The sequence below is a fragment of the Mustelus asterias genome, chromosome 9 (assembly GCF_964213995.1).
Source record: "Mustelus asterias chromosome 9, sMusAst1.hap1.1, whole genome shotgun sequence".
In the NCBI taxonomy this organism is placed as follows: Eukaryota; Metazoa; Chordata; class Chondrichthyes; order Carcharhiniformes; family Triakidae; genus Mustelus; species Mustelus asterias.
This window is the reverse complement of record NC_135809.1, coordinates 96,964,315-96,979,583: the sequence shown is the minus strand read 5'-3', so window position 1 is coordinate 96,979,583 and position 15,269 is coordinate 96,964,315. Positions and strand designations below refer to the sequence as shown.

Here is a 15,269-nt window from a genome sequence, read left to right as displayed (position 1 = left end):
CCCATTTTCATGCTAACTGGACACTTATACCAGAATTTTACTGCCCTGCTCGCCTAAGGCTCGTAAGATCCTGCCCGAGGCCAACAGGGAATGCCATTCTGCGAGCCTCGGCTGCTTTGATTTCGGGCAGGCGTGCCGGCAAAATTCCAGCCTTAGGATTTTTCTTGTAAAATTCCACCCAATATCTATGCTTTATGAATGGTGTTGAAATCGCAAATAGTAAGAGTGATCCAAGAGGCCCTAGGTGAAAATGTAAGCAATGATGAGAGATGTTAATGCATTCAGTTTATGAGTTAACCCCTAACTGCCAGCCTGCCCACACACTTTTCCAGCCTGAGTTTCTTTTAACCTACTCACCACAAGTGGCTCCCAGCTTGTCTCCAAATGTTTCCTTGTCCACTCTTCTCTACTCAACTCCTTCCCATCAAACACAGCACTTCAAAAAAAGTCATCAGGTTTAGATCAACAGCTTAACATGGAGTTGAATTTCCATCTCAGTCCTCCTGGGTTATAACAATATTTGCGCCATGTTTTCTGGAATTTTTGTGGATCTTGTACTGAAGTTATGGCAGCTAATTAGAGAACTCCCAGTTGAAATAACTGGTCAGATGGGCGGCACGGTAGCACAGTGGTTAGCACTGCTGCTTCACAGTTCCAGGGACCTGGGGTCGATTCCCGGCTTGGGTCACTGTCTGTGTGGAGTTTGCACATTCTCCTCGTGTCTGCATGGGTTTCCTCCGGGTGCTCCGGTTTCCTCCCACAGTCCAAAGATGCGCGGGTTAGGTTGATTGGCCATGCTAAAAATTGCCCTTAGTGTCCTGAGATGCGTTGGTTAGAGGGATTAGTGGGTAAATATGTAGGGATATGGGCGTAGGGCCTGGGTGGGATTGTGGTCGGTGCAGACTCGATGGGCCGAATGGCCTCTTTCTGTACTGTAGGGTTTCTATGATTCTATGAGATTCGGAGTTTGTTTGCTCACTTGCCTGCTCAGCTCAAGTTGTTCCCATTCAATCTGTGCAGCCTTTCCAACTCTTTCCGAATCCACCTTCACACTGGCTCACCCCTAGTTTTTCCAAGTCCCCCCTGCCCCATGAATGCATCAGTTAGAGGAGCCAACCAGAATACACCTGTCCCTGATCTACCTGTTCACCAGCATACCTTGTTCATTTGATCAGTTACACATTAGCACTCAAGTACTTTCTGTTCAGCCTGTCCTGATTGCTTTCTGACCTGCCCGCTAACACCTCTTCACCTGTGCACTGAAAGTAGCTTCCTGCCTGCTCACCTACCAAGGCTGTTTTCGAGACTGCCTGCTTACACAGTCTGAAAGCTTCCTGCTGAGTTTCCTGGTTACCTTTCAGCTGCCTATACATTGGATAGTTTCCCAACAGTGCTTCACAAGCTTCCCCTTCATCTATGAATGTGATTGCCAGCCAAGAGCACTTCCAGCACCATCTATACCCACCACAGGTATCTCCTGCCAGGCGTATTGAGTATTTAATGAACTAGCATTTTGCCTAACCAATCATCTCGCCAAACATAAGATAAAAGCAAATTACTGTGGATCCTGGAATCTGAAACCAAAAGAAAAACCTGCTGGAAAATCTCAGCAGGTTTGGCAGCATCTGTAAGGCGAGATAAGAGCTGATGTTTCAATATGTGGGCATGGGAGCAGGATCGTGTGTTAAACATAGGCTGGGTGATCACTTTGCTGAGCACCTTTGGTTTGTGCGCAATCAGGACCCTGACCTTCCCATTGCTTGCCATTTTAAACACATGATCCTGCTCCCATGCCCACATGCCTGTCCTTGGCTTGCTGCAATGTTCCAGTGAAGCTCAACGCAAACTGGAGGAACAATATCTCATTTTCCAGCGAGGCACTTTACAGCCTTCCGGTCTCATCATCGAATTCAACAGCTTCAGATGATTAGCTCTACCCCACCTCGACCCCTTCATTTTTATTTTATTTATTTTTAACTGTTCTCTACCTTTTATTTCCTTATTGTCTTTCTTTTTTTTCCCTCCCCACTCTTTCCCCCTATTTTGTCCCCCTTTTCTTACCTTTTCTCTTCCTTTGCTCCCCTTTCCCCCTTTTTCTCAATTTTACTTCTCTCCTACCCATCGCCCCTCCCCTCACATCTTCATTTGTCACAGCTTATCCTCTGATTTCAGCTTCTCTGCTGTTTGGCCATTCACATTTTATTCTCTCTATGGACTGCCATTAGCAGCCTTTCCCCTTGTTTTTGTGGCTATGACTCATCTTTCATTCCCTCCCCCTGCAGTATAAATATCTCCCACTTTCTATACCTTTTAGCTTTGGCAAAGGGTCATCTGGACTCAAAACCTCAGCTCTTTTCTCTCCTTACAGATGCTGCCAGACCCGCTGAGATTTTCCAGCAATTTCTCTTTTGATCTCGCCAAACATCCTGGTCAAGAAGCTCAACAAATTCAAAATAGATGCAGGAGGGCATAATAGGGGACAAGGTGCTCAAGGAATGAGTCCCAAAGATCTTTTCCTGTCCCTGATTTTATTATGTTCACCTGACGGCATTCCAGTTAAATGCAAAAGTGCTTTCTTATCTAAATATTCATGAAGTGTGTCAGTAATGATCACCAATTGTAAAGTGCTTAGGATCTTTCAAACATTTGTTTCAGGCAGTAACCCTTTAAGGGGCTGCCCCTTAAATTTCTCCCTCAGTTTATTTGTTGTAGTTTAATTGGCATGGTGGCACAGTGGTTAGCATCGCTGCTTCACAGCATCAGGAACCCTGGGTTCAATTCTGGCCTTGGATCACTATCTGTATGGAGTTTGCATGTTCTTCCTATGTCTGTGTGGGTTTCCTCCAGCTGCTCCAGTTTCCTCCCACAGTCCAAAAATGTGCGGGCGAGGTTGATTGGTCATGCTAAATTGCCCCTCAGTGTCAGCAGGATTAAGAGGGTAAATACGTGGCGTTACAGGGATAAGGCCTGGGTGGGATTGTTGTCGGTGCAGGCTTGATTGGTACTGTAGGGATTTAATGATTCTATGAATTGGTTATTGGATTTACCCAAAATAATTATCTTTCAAAAATTGTAAGTTTAAATATGATAAATTATATTTAAAAAGCCTCTCCTCATATTAACACCCTTTTTAACCAGGTGGAGGCAGCAGAGCCATATGCTATTTTTGTCAATCCAGTATTGGGTAGCTAATCTGCTGATAACATTGACATTATTTATGTCATGGTATTTTGGGCTGGAAAACAGAAGAAATACTGAAGACATTTTAAAAAAATGGAACAAGACCCTTTTAACTGTTTTATTTAGATGACGTATGCTGAAGAGAATATGAGCAGGGTTTGACGTACTGCAACCCTTTGCTTGGATCTGGCATGGCTTTAAAAAAGTTAGTCATTATATCGAAATGAATGAGCAGATTGCTCTGAATAGTCCAGTCAAAAAAAGTCATAGAATTATAGAATCCCTAGAATGATGAAGAGGCCATTTAGCCCATCGAGTCTGCGCCAACTCTCTGAAAGGCCCTCTCCCTTGTCCTAACCCTGTAACCTCACACATTTACCATGGCTAATCCATCTGAGCAACACATCTTTGGAGAGTAAGGGGCTATTTAGTATGGCTAATCAACCTAACCTGCGCATATTTTGGATTGTGGAGGAAACCGGAGCACCCAAAGGAAACCCACGCAGTCACAGGGAGAATGTGCAGACTCCATACAGACAGTTACCCAAGGCTACAATCGAACTTGCTGTGAAGCAGCAGTGCTAACCCCTGTACCACCATGCCGCCCCCTGCCACCGTGCCATCCCCAGTCAATGTGTTGACTGATTCAGCAAGTATGTATCAGATCTCGAAATCCCATTTTTCTTCGCTCCTACCCATTTGAGAGTGATGGAGTGAGAGCGCGTGATGCCAGGGTGCTTGATTGGCACTGCCAGCGCCCCAGGCTGCTAGTGTCAGGCTGGCACCCCCCCAAGGTGCACTGCCCGTCCCTCCCCTCAAAAACCCGGGGGGCATCAAAGGCCTCCAGTCCCACCGGCGAGGCCATCGCATCTAGTCCCCATTGGTGGGGGGCCATATGTGATACTCGCCGGTGAGGACCTCCACCGGCGAGGTCGTTAAGTGAGCCTGGACAATTGCGTCACGAATCGTATTTAAATAAACTTATAAATGTTTAAATCAGCCTCACATCCTTCCCGGGCGGGAGGTTGATTACGCTGGCAGAACAGAGCCAGGGATACCGCGAGAGGCGAGAAACCGGGGCATGAACCCTCTCCCGCGACCTTACCGACTCACCACCCCGATCGACCGGCGTGACGAGCCAGTAAGATCGCCCCCTATGTTTCTATTTCTTCTCACTAGCTTGTAGATGCTGAGATTAAATTGTTTCGGTCTGCAGTCAAATGCAGAATGTGACTTGAACCTGTATTCTTCCAAGTTACTAAGGTTCAGTCTCACACTTGACAGTGGGTTTACCAAATAGATGTAGCAGCTAGATTTCCTAGTCAACTTTGTTGAACTGAACTCGATTGACAATGTACGAGGTAAATGCTCACTTAATCCATGTTCACGCCATCGGCCCTTTAATAAAACTGCGAGAGAGAACAGGAGGAGTAATTCAGCAATGACTCACAGCCTTGAAAAGGATCTTGGAAACAGAGCACACAAATAATCGGTTAATCAGTCAAAGAAATATGTGAAGTATTTGTGGAATGCAAGAGGCAAAATAATTTGCAGCTTACTGAAACCATGGTAACCAGGCTGAAACATATAGGTCGTGTCCCCGCAGTCCCACCACTTTAGTTTGTTCAATTCTAGTTAATCAAAACCTTTCCCACCTGATTTAACATAGAAACTAGAAGCAGGACTAGGCCATTCGGCCCTACAAGCCTGCTCCGCCATTCCTTTTGATCATAGCCGATCATCGAATTCAATATCCTGATCCTCCCTATAAAAACTCACCGGCATTTCAGCCGCAAATCACATTGCGATCTTCCTGCACTTTGTCATTTTTTTGGGGAGGGGGATGCCAACAAGCCCGATTTCAAAGTAAAATTGAAGAACTCCTCCCTCTCCGTCATTGAAGGCATGTTTCCCCAACCTCTCCCAACATAGATCACTGGTATCGGGGCATTGAGTGCCTCCCAATGGGTCCCCCTTCGTGCCCCACTTCTTGCTCTACTCCGTTCACAGGCCCCCCTTCATGCTGCACCCCATTCACAGCCTCGCTTCATGTTCCACCCCTTCATTACCCCCCTCAGGCCTCACCCCCTTGGCACTGCCCTGGCACCCTGGCACTGCCACTCTGGCATTGCCAGGGTGCAAGTGGGCACTGAAGGTCAGCACTGCAAAGATGCCTGGTGGCACTTCCCGATGGGCATTCCCCACCATGTCCCTGACCACCCGGGGGGCTTCAATGACCTTTGAGCCCCCCGGCATGGCCATCATGCCTGGTCTCCATTTTTGGAGAGCAGTAGTGATTCCTTCCGGGTTTGGGCTGCACACAAGGGTCAAAGAATCCTGTTGGCAGGGAGAATCCAGCTTGGAATCAACTACTCATATTGAAATGGTTATTTAAATATGCTAATCTGGTTCTCATCCTTGCTGGGAGAATCCCAAAAGAGGTTCGCGTTGGCGCTAAATGCGCTAGGACTCACGCCGTAACCCCCCTCCCTCCCCACGATTCTCGGGCCCCCTACGATCTATGCTGAGCGCAATGTGGCTGTGCAAAGGTAGAGATATAATAGAATAGATGGATGGCACAAGGACAACGAAAGCCTTCCCTTTCTCAAATCCTATTACTTCTGCTTAGCACTGCTGCCTCACAGGGCCAGGGACCTGGGTTCAATTCCCAGCTCGGGTCACTGTCTGTAAGGAGTTCGCAGGTTCTCCCCGTATCTGTGTGGGTTTCCTCTGGGTGCTCCGGTTTCCTCCCACGGTTCTAAAGACATGCTGGTTAGGCGCTAAATTCTCCCTCAGTGTACCCAAACAGGTGTCGGAGTGTGGGGGATTTTCACAGTAACTTCATTGCAGTGTTAATGTAATCCTACTTGTGACACTAATAAATATACGTTCTCAAAATTTCCCTAGTTCTGATGAAAGGGCATCAACCTGAAAACTTTGTTTCTCTCTCCAAACATGCTGCCTGACCTGCTGAGCGCTTCCAGCACTTTCTGTTTTTATTTCAGTTTTCCAGCATCTGTAGTATTTTGCCTTTCTTTTAAAGAAGCTTTTTGCCTTTGGGCGTAATTTTATCTGCAATATTTTAGATGCAGCAGGATCTAATAAAAGTCCTGAAGTCTATATTTCTGGTATTATATATTGTTTCTTTTCAGTGATGCTTATAAATTCTCTTCACTGAAAGCCACATTGTATTTTCTACATACGAATGCATTTATGATATCCGAATCTGTTACATTAAAAAGATAATTTTATTTATTAAGTTAAGTTATGTATGTTCCGTGCTTTCCTCAGGCCCAGATTGTTTCCATCAATGTCTTCTTGCAGGCATATTAAGGGCGGCATGGTGGCACAGTGGTCAGTACTTCTGCTCATAGCGCCAGGGACCCGGGTTCAATTCCAGGCTTGGGTCACTGTCTGTATGGAGTTTGCATGTTCTCCCTGTGTCTGTGCGGGTTTCCTCTGGGTGCTCCGGTTTCCTCCCACAGTCCAAAGATGAGCGGGTTGGGTTGATTCATCATGGTAAATTGTCCCTTAGTGTCAGGGGGACTAGCAGCTTAACTCCATGGGGTTAGGGGAATATGCCCTGGGTGGGATTGTGGTCGGTGCAGACTCGATGGGCTGAATGGCTTCCTTCTGCTCTGCAGTGATTCTATGATATGCTGATTCAATTTTCAGGGTAGTTATGAAATAAGTCATAATTGGAGAGTTCACAAACAATGCCAGGAATTGTTTTCTTTTAAGTCAACCCCAATAAAACCCTGCTCAAAAATTGTAACAGCAGAAATAACACCAATGTCATTTTCACCATGACTTTACCTGAACAGTTCAAGGAATAGGCTACCACCAATTTCTCAGGATGCTGAGGAATGAGGATTAAATGCAGCCATGTCACTGTTGTTCATGCCCTGAGAACAAATATAAAAATAGACATAAGGAAAGCAAAAACTTGCTTTTATATGGCACCTTTCATGACTTCAGGACAACCCAAAGTACTTTACAGTCTTTTGTTGTGTAGTCACTGTTGTATTGTGGGAAACACTGCGGCCAATTTATTCACAGCATATCCAAATCAGCGACGTTGACAAATCAAAAAATTACATGTAATTTTTTTCTGAAGTAACTTGAGATGTACAATCACAAGCAACATCTGTGTCATAGTTGCACCCTACATTTTAATTTCACTCTTCATCTCCATCTGAACCTAACTTACTGAAGGACAATACCTTTGATGGGCAGCATGGTGGCTCAGTGGTTAGCATTGCTGCCTCACAGCACCAGGGACCCGCATTTGATTTCAGCCTTGGGTGACTGTCTGTGTGGAGTTTGCATGTTCTCCCTGTGTCTGCACAGGTTTCCTCTGGGTGCTCCGGTTTCCGCCAAAGATGTGCCAGTTAGGTGGATTGGCCATGTTAAGTTGCCCCTTAGTGTCCCAAGATGTGTAGGTTAAGAGGATTAAAAGTGTGGGGTTATGGGGTAGGGCAAGGGATGGGCCTAGGTGAGACGCTCTGCCAGAGAGTTGGCCTCCTTTTGTACAGTAGGGGTTCTATGAAACGCCACCCTTCACATTGAACTATAATGCAAACTTAGATTATGTGCTCAAGTACAGGAATTGGGCCTTGAATCAATGGACTGAATTATAAACAAAAGTGCTATCACCTAAGAAAATTAACACAAAATCAGCCAATACTAATAAGATTTTAGCTAAAGGATACCTTAAGCACCTCCATGTCATTGTTTTTAAAACAATGGGACAGATGTTTGCTATTAACTGGTAGTGTGATTGACAATCTTGTCAGACTCTTCAATATCATAATGAATTTTCCTAAGGGCTTATAATTGATCAAAATAGTTACCATGAAAACTCAGCAGCTCTGGGGTCCTAACCCATATAACCAAGCCCCAATGTCATAGTAACAGTTGTCATGAAGATGGATCACGTCACAAGTGCCCTGAAGGAGATTTGGATCTAATTCTAGTTGTATTTTAAATGCTACGCGCTTATGCCCCACAGCTCTTGACAACTTAATTAGCATTTCTGTGATCTGTGGTACTTCTCTAACTCCTTCACAGTGAATTCATAAGAAAACAAGAATTTTCAAGAACTGGTCAAGGACATTTGCTCTAACAAACCAAACCCTTGTTTCATCTTAGCTTTATCCATCCACGTTTCTTACAATCACCGGTACTTGAGGTGTCAATCTTGGTTCACTGAAAACACTCTCAGCTCAGGGTCAGAAGGTGATGGGTACAAGAGGCTTAAACACATCAGTTGGAATTTTCCAGCCCCCCTCCCGCCATGGGTTTTTCCACGGCGGGGCCGGCGAGCCATTGACATCTCTGATCACATTGATGGAGCTGGAAGATTCCGCTGGTATGAAGGGCTGGAAAATACCAGCCATAAACTTATCCTGACACCTTTGTGCCCAAGTGAATGCCAACTATCCGAGTGTCTTTCAGTTGAAATGCTAAATGTTCTAAGATGGGCATAAAATATCACATGGAATTAATGGAAGGAGAAGCAGGGGAGTTCGCACGGTGATTTGACCAACATTTATCTTTCAGCTGTCACACACATCCAGGCTGGGGATTTAAAATTTTTTTTTAAAGGGATGGTTAATTAAATAACTTAACAGCCGGGCAGCTTCACAGACCTATTCATCCTTCCAGAGCTTTTACATATACTCTAAAAATTCATAGCTCTCATTGTGCAGGATAAGGCCCTTTCTCCAGCAAAAGTGGGGTCTATTTGAAATAAGCATTGCATTCAAATGATGCTGCCAAGTTCAGGTTTGCCCCATGTGTGTGTCACAACCAGCCTCCTTTCCGCTGCTGGCAAAAATGGTATCTGTTAGAAATGGGAGTGGGTCTTCCGGATTGGGATTCCCAGCGCCGTTTTGGATAAACATTGGAATCTCCAAGACTCTGCGGAAATCTAGGCCAGAGTTTCAGAGAGTTTTCAAGATGAAGGTGCCATGGGGATGACTTGATAATTCTTTATTAAGTAAAATTTTCAGCCCTGCATTCCTTAACCTGTCAGTTCTTTGCAGACCCCAACATCAAGTTCACAAGGTTCTAATTCTTCTTATCACTTCACTGAGTTTTGATCTTCTTAGTGTTATTGGCCAGAATTCTCTGACGTAAGCATGGCACGGTGGCACAGTGGTTAGCACTGCTGCTTCACAGCTCCAGGAACTTGGATTCGATTCCCGGCTTGGGTCACTGTCTGTGTGGAGTTTGCACATTCTCTCCGTGTCTGCGTGGGTTTCCTCCGGATGCTCCGCTTTCCTCCCACACTCCAAAGATGTGCGGATTAGGTTGATTGGCCATGCTAGATTGCCCCTTAGTGTCCTGGGATGCGTAGGTTGGAGGGATTAGCAGGGTAAAATATGTGGGATGACGGGGATAGGGCCTGGGTGGGATTGTTGTCGGTGTAGATTCGATGGGCTGACTGGCCTCCTTCTGCACTGTAGGGTTTCTATGATTTCTATCTGTGATTCTGTAAGTGCTAGCAAGTGGGATTAAGTGGGCAGGTCAGGGCATTTCATGCATTGGTGTAGATTTGATGGGCCGAAGGGCCTCTTCTGTGGTACTCTGTGATTCTTTGATTCTGTTCATGCCCCACCACTGCTGCCAGTGAGAATGGAGAATTTGGCGCTCACTCAAATCTCCGTTCACAGCAGCGGGACTGGAGAATCCCAGCTGCGTGCGAGTTTGGAGAATCCGGACCCTCATCTTCCCATTGTATTTTCTAGAGTGCTATTCAACCAACTTCGGCTTATGAAGGATGGGCAATTCATTTTTGATGTTTCTCTTCACACATTTTTCATCACATTTTATTTGCAAATAAAGATAATACTGCTGAACAAATTGTTTAGGATGAGGACATCAGAACTTGAAGCCATGACGTGATTATCTTGCATACCTAATAATGTGTTAATGCTGTGGGTGCAGGTTTACAAATTGATACTCACCTAATTGGGTAAGAGTTAACTAACCATTCAATAAAGCAACTCAATGGCTGGAGTTTTCCGGCCATTCATGCCTGTGGGATTCTCTGATCCCGGAATGGAGTGAATGGAGATTTGACTGAGCACCAAATTCTCCATCCTCGCCTGCAGCGCCAGTGGGGCATGAATGGCCAGAAAGTTCCAGCCAATATCTTTGGAGAAATATTTCCATTTCATTCTCTATGTCCAATCCTTCATTGTTCCCGACATTGTTTTCGTGTTGTGACTGATTCTTCAAGATCTGTTGTTATCCTTCACTCTTATGATCACACTTCTCCATCTCCTCCTGCCAGTCACACATTCCTCTTCCAATCCCATTGTTTTTAAGTCACTTGCCACCATGATTTCCATCTGCTCTTAGGCCTTCCTTTTCTCCTTCATTCTGGCAGTTACATTCCCATCACATTCCCACTCTTTCTCCATTACAGATGACCCTACCATTTTAGTCTCTTCTTGGCTACTTGCTTTGTTGCTCCCACAATCTTCACTGACCCTAGTGTACCTGTTCCTGAACTTACCTTTCTCATCACTTCAGACTCAGCATCTGCACTTATGTTGTATCTAGTCTTTGTTCTTCTCTTTTTGATGTTATCCAATTTTCTGCACTATATAACAAGACCAACCTCACAACTGTCTTGTAGATTCTTCCTTTCAGCTTTAGTGATATTTTTCTATTACATAACACTCCATTGCACTTCCAGTTACTCTAGCTAGAGTGAATCTGTTGCCTAATTTCCATCTTCTTCCACCCCAGGTACCTGACCTGTGGTCTTTCATCCTTTACATCTTCACTCTGATCCAATTCTCTAGCCTCAAACTGATCATCTGTATATTGGATCTTAGTTTTACTGATCTCCATGCCCCTGTCCCTCACCCTTCAATTTCTTCAATCATTGGAAAACCAAAACAAAGGCCATTCAACATCTCAAAGTGTGGAACTGAGTAGGGATCACCATCTGCTGGCAGGAAACAGATAGTAATTTGGAAACTGCAATTTCATCAAAGTGCCTGGGATAGTGAAACATTATCAATGATTAGAGCCTTATTATTCAGAGCTGCTGCCACATGTGTCTGATAGGAAGCAATCCATGCATTTATCATTGCGAGATCGCAGCGCACACTGTAACACAATTAAGGTTGGATTGAAAAGAATAGAAGCTGAGAGAAACAAGGAACTAATAGTTAGGGCCTTGTATGAAGAAGGAAAGAATAGTGAGGTTTTATGCTACTGTGGTCCTTGAAAAACACTTGGCTGTTTTGGTATGGGGCTGGGTGTGATTTTCAGTGCTACTGGTGGATATCCTTACCTGCTGATCAGCTGTTCGGAGGTTGCAGGCATTGCTTCCCACTATGTATAGCCAATAGGGAATTGAAGGGAAGCAGGAAAGCCTGTAGGAAATTCAGACAAGACAGGAAAGTTCAGTGCAGAACTGACATATACATAACTCTGAATGCCGCTTTTTAAGTAGATTTTTTGAAATAGATTTACTGTAATTGTATAGGGTGTTAGCGAGGGCACACCTGGTATGTTGTATGCAGATTTGGTGTCCTTATCTGAGGAATGAAGTTCTTGCTATAGAGAGAGTGCAGCGAAGATTTGCCAGGCTGGTTCCTGGGTTGGTAGAACTGTCATATGAGGAGAGACTAGGGTCAAAATTTCACCACCTGCCCGCCACGGGAATCGGGGTGGTTGAGGAGCAGATCATGGGAAGGTCTGTTGACCTCGGGGGGGGGGGGGGGGGGGGTTTCAGGATGAGCGAGGCCGGAAAATCCCACCCTAAGTCAGCTAGGATTATATTCATTGGAGTTCCAAAGAGTGAGAGGGGATCTCATGGAAACTTATAAAATTCTAACAAGATTAGACAGGGTGGATTCAGAAAGAATGTTCTCAATGGTGGGAGTGTCCAGAACTCGGAGTCATAGTTTGAGGATAAGGAGTAAATCTTTTAGGACTGAGGTGATGTGAAATTTCTTCACCCAGAGAGTGGTGAATGTGTGGAATTCACTACCACAGAAAGTAGTTGAGGCCAAAATGTCTGATTTCAAGAAGGAATTAGATATAGCTCCTGGGGTTAAAGGGATCCAGGGATATGGGGGGAAGGCAGGATGAGGGTATTTAATTTGATGAACAGCCATGATGGTAATGAATGACAGAGCAGGCTCGAAGGGCCAAATGGCCTATTCCTGCCTCTATTTTCTACATATGTTTCACTGTAAGTACAGATAAGTACATTGTTGGGTGCATTGTTAGGTGTATTGCAGGTTAGGTGCATTGACCTGAACAGGCACCTGACTGTGGCAACTAGGGGAATTTCACAGTAACTTCATTGCAGTGTTAATGTAAGCCTTACTTGTGACTAATAATAAATAAACTAAACTTAAAAGTGCCAGGTAAAAGAAAATTTTGCACACCTGCCTTAACTTTCAGTAGATTCAGTTTTATGAGTCTCGGAAGGGTAGTTTTACTCATTCTTACTGTCAACTGCAAAATGGCTGTCTGTGATGTCTTCTAGTTATGATATGCCTATACATTTAATACTCTGTGAGATGACTGGAGCCTTAACATTATACCATGAGACACCAATTTACATATATATTAAATTAAGTAGGTTAATAATTCTGCAAATATAGTGGAGAGAGGAGTTTCAGACATTGAAGGTATATTAAAATAACAATTGTTATTCTGTAGGTTCACTCAGCACTGTAAAGTAAAGTAACTGAACGTTTTGTATCTGGACTTGTACCATCAAAGTGTTTATCAATCTACCTTTTGGAAGATTGGTGCAGTGAATATGAGGGCATGTGTGAGGATCACAATTTCCAGTTTATATAACAAATAGATCTTATTTACACACTTTTGTATAATGCTATTATCCATCTAGATGCCATGTAGCGAAAGCAGACTCCTGAATGTGAGGGATATGGGCCTGATTGTCATTCAGGCTACCAGATAGAGATGAGGACAAATTCCCTCTCTCAGAGGGACGGTAATCTTTGGAATTCTCTTTGCCACGGCGCAGTGGAGACTGAAAATATTCAGAGGCTGGTTTCAACAGATTCTTAACCTGTAAGCGAGTCAAGGACTTTGAGAGGAAGACAGAATTGCGGAGTTAAGGCCACAATAAGATCACCAATGGATCCTGTTTCATTGATGTTCCAATCTCATGGACAGATGCAATCTGACACCATTTAATTGGAATTCAATGTGACATAGGGCTGGACTTTCAGTTTAGAGGCGGGAAATGGGAGTTGGGAAATTTCCTGGCTCACTGGCCCACCTCCGGTAAAAGTGCCCCAAAAAGCATGGATATTATTCCGGGGGGCTGCAGGTTGTAGGCTGGTGGGACAGTGTGTATGCTGGAGTAGGGCCCTCCCACCTTGACAATAGTTTGGAGGTGACCACAGGGCCTGCCACATGGTTAAAAGACCCGCCTCATTTCTTTGGGGCTTGTTTTGTTCAAAGTGTGGCCTCGCCTCTCCAGAGGAGGAGAATGAGGAACTGTTTTTGAATATCAGGTCAAAAGGAACAGGTTTTTTATTTGAAGCTTTCTCGGTTTCTGGCAACACTTTCTGTGCCCTCACATCTCTTCATCCACCCCATTCTCTATGCAACATCCAAACCAACTCATGTCTTCCCTTCATTTACCCCCAATGTCCCCTCATACCTTCCATGTGAACCTTCCTAGTCCTTTATAAGTCCTATGACAACTTAGTGCCAACCCATGCCAACTTAAGACCCTCACTCATCCTCATGGTTCCTTATAGCCCTATGCCATTTTGGTGCCAACTCACGGCAACCTATGTCCCCCACTTATCACCTTATACACTCCATGTCCACTTTCCCAGCATCCATCATGGATAGATCTCACGATCCAAGCTGAGATGAAATAAAATAAAGTTCTATTACAAACTTCACTATCTATAACAAAACTCCTTCATTCTTGGAGCTGTCAATCAAACTGTGAACTTACAGTCCACATCACCACCCTCTCCACTCCTTCACTGTGATAATGAGATGTATAACAGAAAGTGAACTGCTTTAACATTGGAGAAATATCGTACACTGATTATATCAGCATAGATCATTGGAAGAGTAGCGGGAGACAATAACTTCATCATTCATAGACAGCAAGTGGGCTTAAATGGAGGATGTGACAGATTCCACTATTTCAACGTGCTGTCTGGCTTTCAAAATGCCTTTAAGTCTTATGTCTGAAATATGTGTTCTTGTAATGAGGTGTGACTATGACAGAAAATAGAAAGCTTTCCCCCACGAAATAGATTTTATGCAACTATGACTTGGGGTTGGCTTATTTGTATATACTGAATGCATTTTCTTTTTTCTTGTAGGTCATTGACTTAAATCTCATCTAAGAACAAAAAATGAGTGCCTCAAATGCAACCACTTCTGTAAAGCCATCTATCACCATCCACCCAACCAATGCCACCCAACTAACCACTACAGGAAGTGGAAACATCATTTCCCATTTAATCAACAAAATTCCATGTAAGTATGTAAATATAACCTTGTGAACTTCAATTCTAGGAAGTACAAGTATGAAGAGGATTGAGTTAGATTGTAGACAGAGACAAAAATATGAGTAGAGGTATGAGTAGGAAAAAGTTCGGAATACAGGAATGCAAGTGTTGTCCTGTCTCCTGTTAACCCAATGCAGCTGCAGTAAGCCCAGAAGCAATAAGCAGATAGAGTGCGCAGAACACAATGAAACCTGGCTTTACAATGAAGGATCTTCATCCCTGTATGGATTGTTTCACATTGTCTGTGCTCAGGTGTTTGGTTACTTTCTTCATTGCAGCAAAAAAAAGAGGAAGGGAGAAGAGGAAATAACTGTATTTGAAAGTCATGACTTTTATACCCTTGTCCTTTCCAATCTATCTAAGAATGAAATTTCTTACTATGACCAGCCCCTCTGAGTCCAATGTACTGAAGCTCATTCTGTAACAGCAAACTAAGAAAAGGAATTAGGGAATCGAGAAATAAGGAAACATGTCAAGCTTCAAGGAAGTAAAAAGGGCGGCATAGTGGTTAGCAATGCTGCCTCACAGTGCCAGGGACCTGGG

General features: G+C 44.2%; 1 protein-coding gene across 1 annotated transcript in view; it reads left to right on the top strand.

Moving 5' to 3' along the window:
• Window positions 1-15,269, top strand: part of syt8 (synaptotagmin VIII) — an 81,169-nt gene that overhangs the window by 33,663 nt on the left and 32,237 nt on the right. The window contains exon 2 of the mRNA XM_078220603.1: window positions 14,538-14,694. Coding sequence (XP_078076729.1) covers window positions 14,571-14,694 — 124 coding nt within the window. The 5' untranslated portion in view covers window positions 14,538-14,570. The remainder of the gene's footprint in view (window positions 1-14,537; window positions 14,695-15,269) is intronic.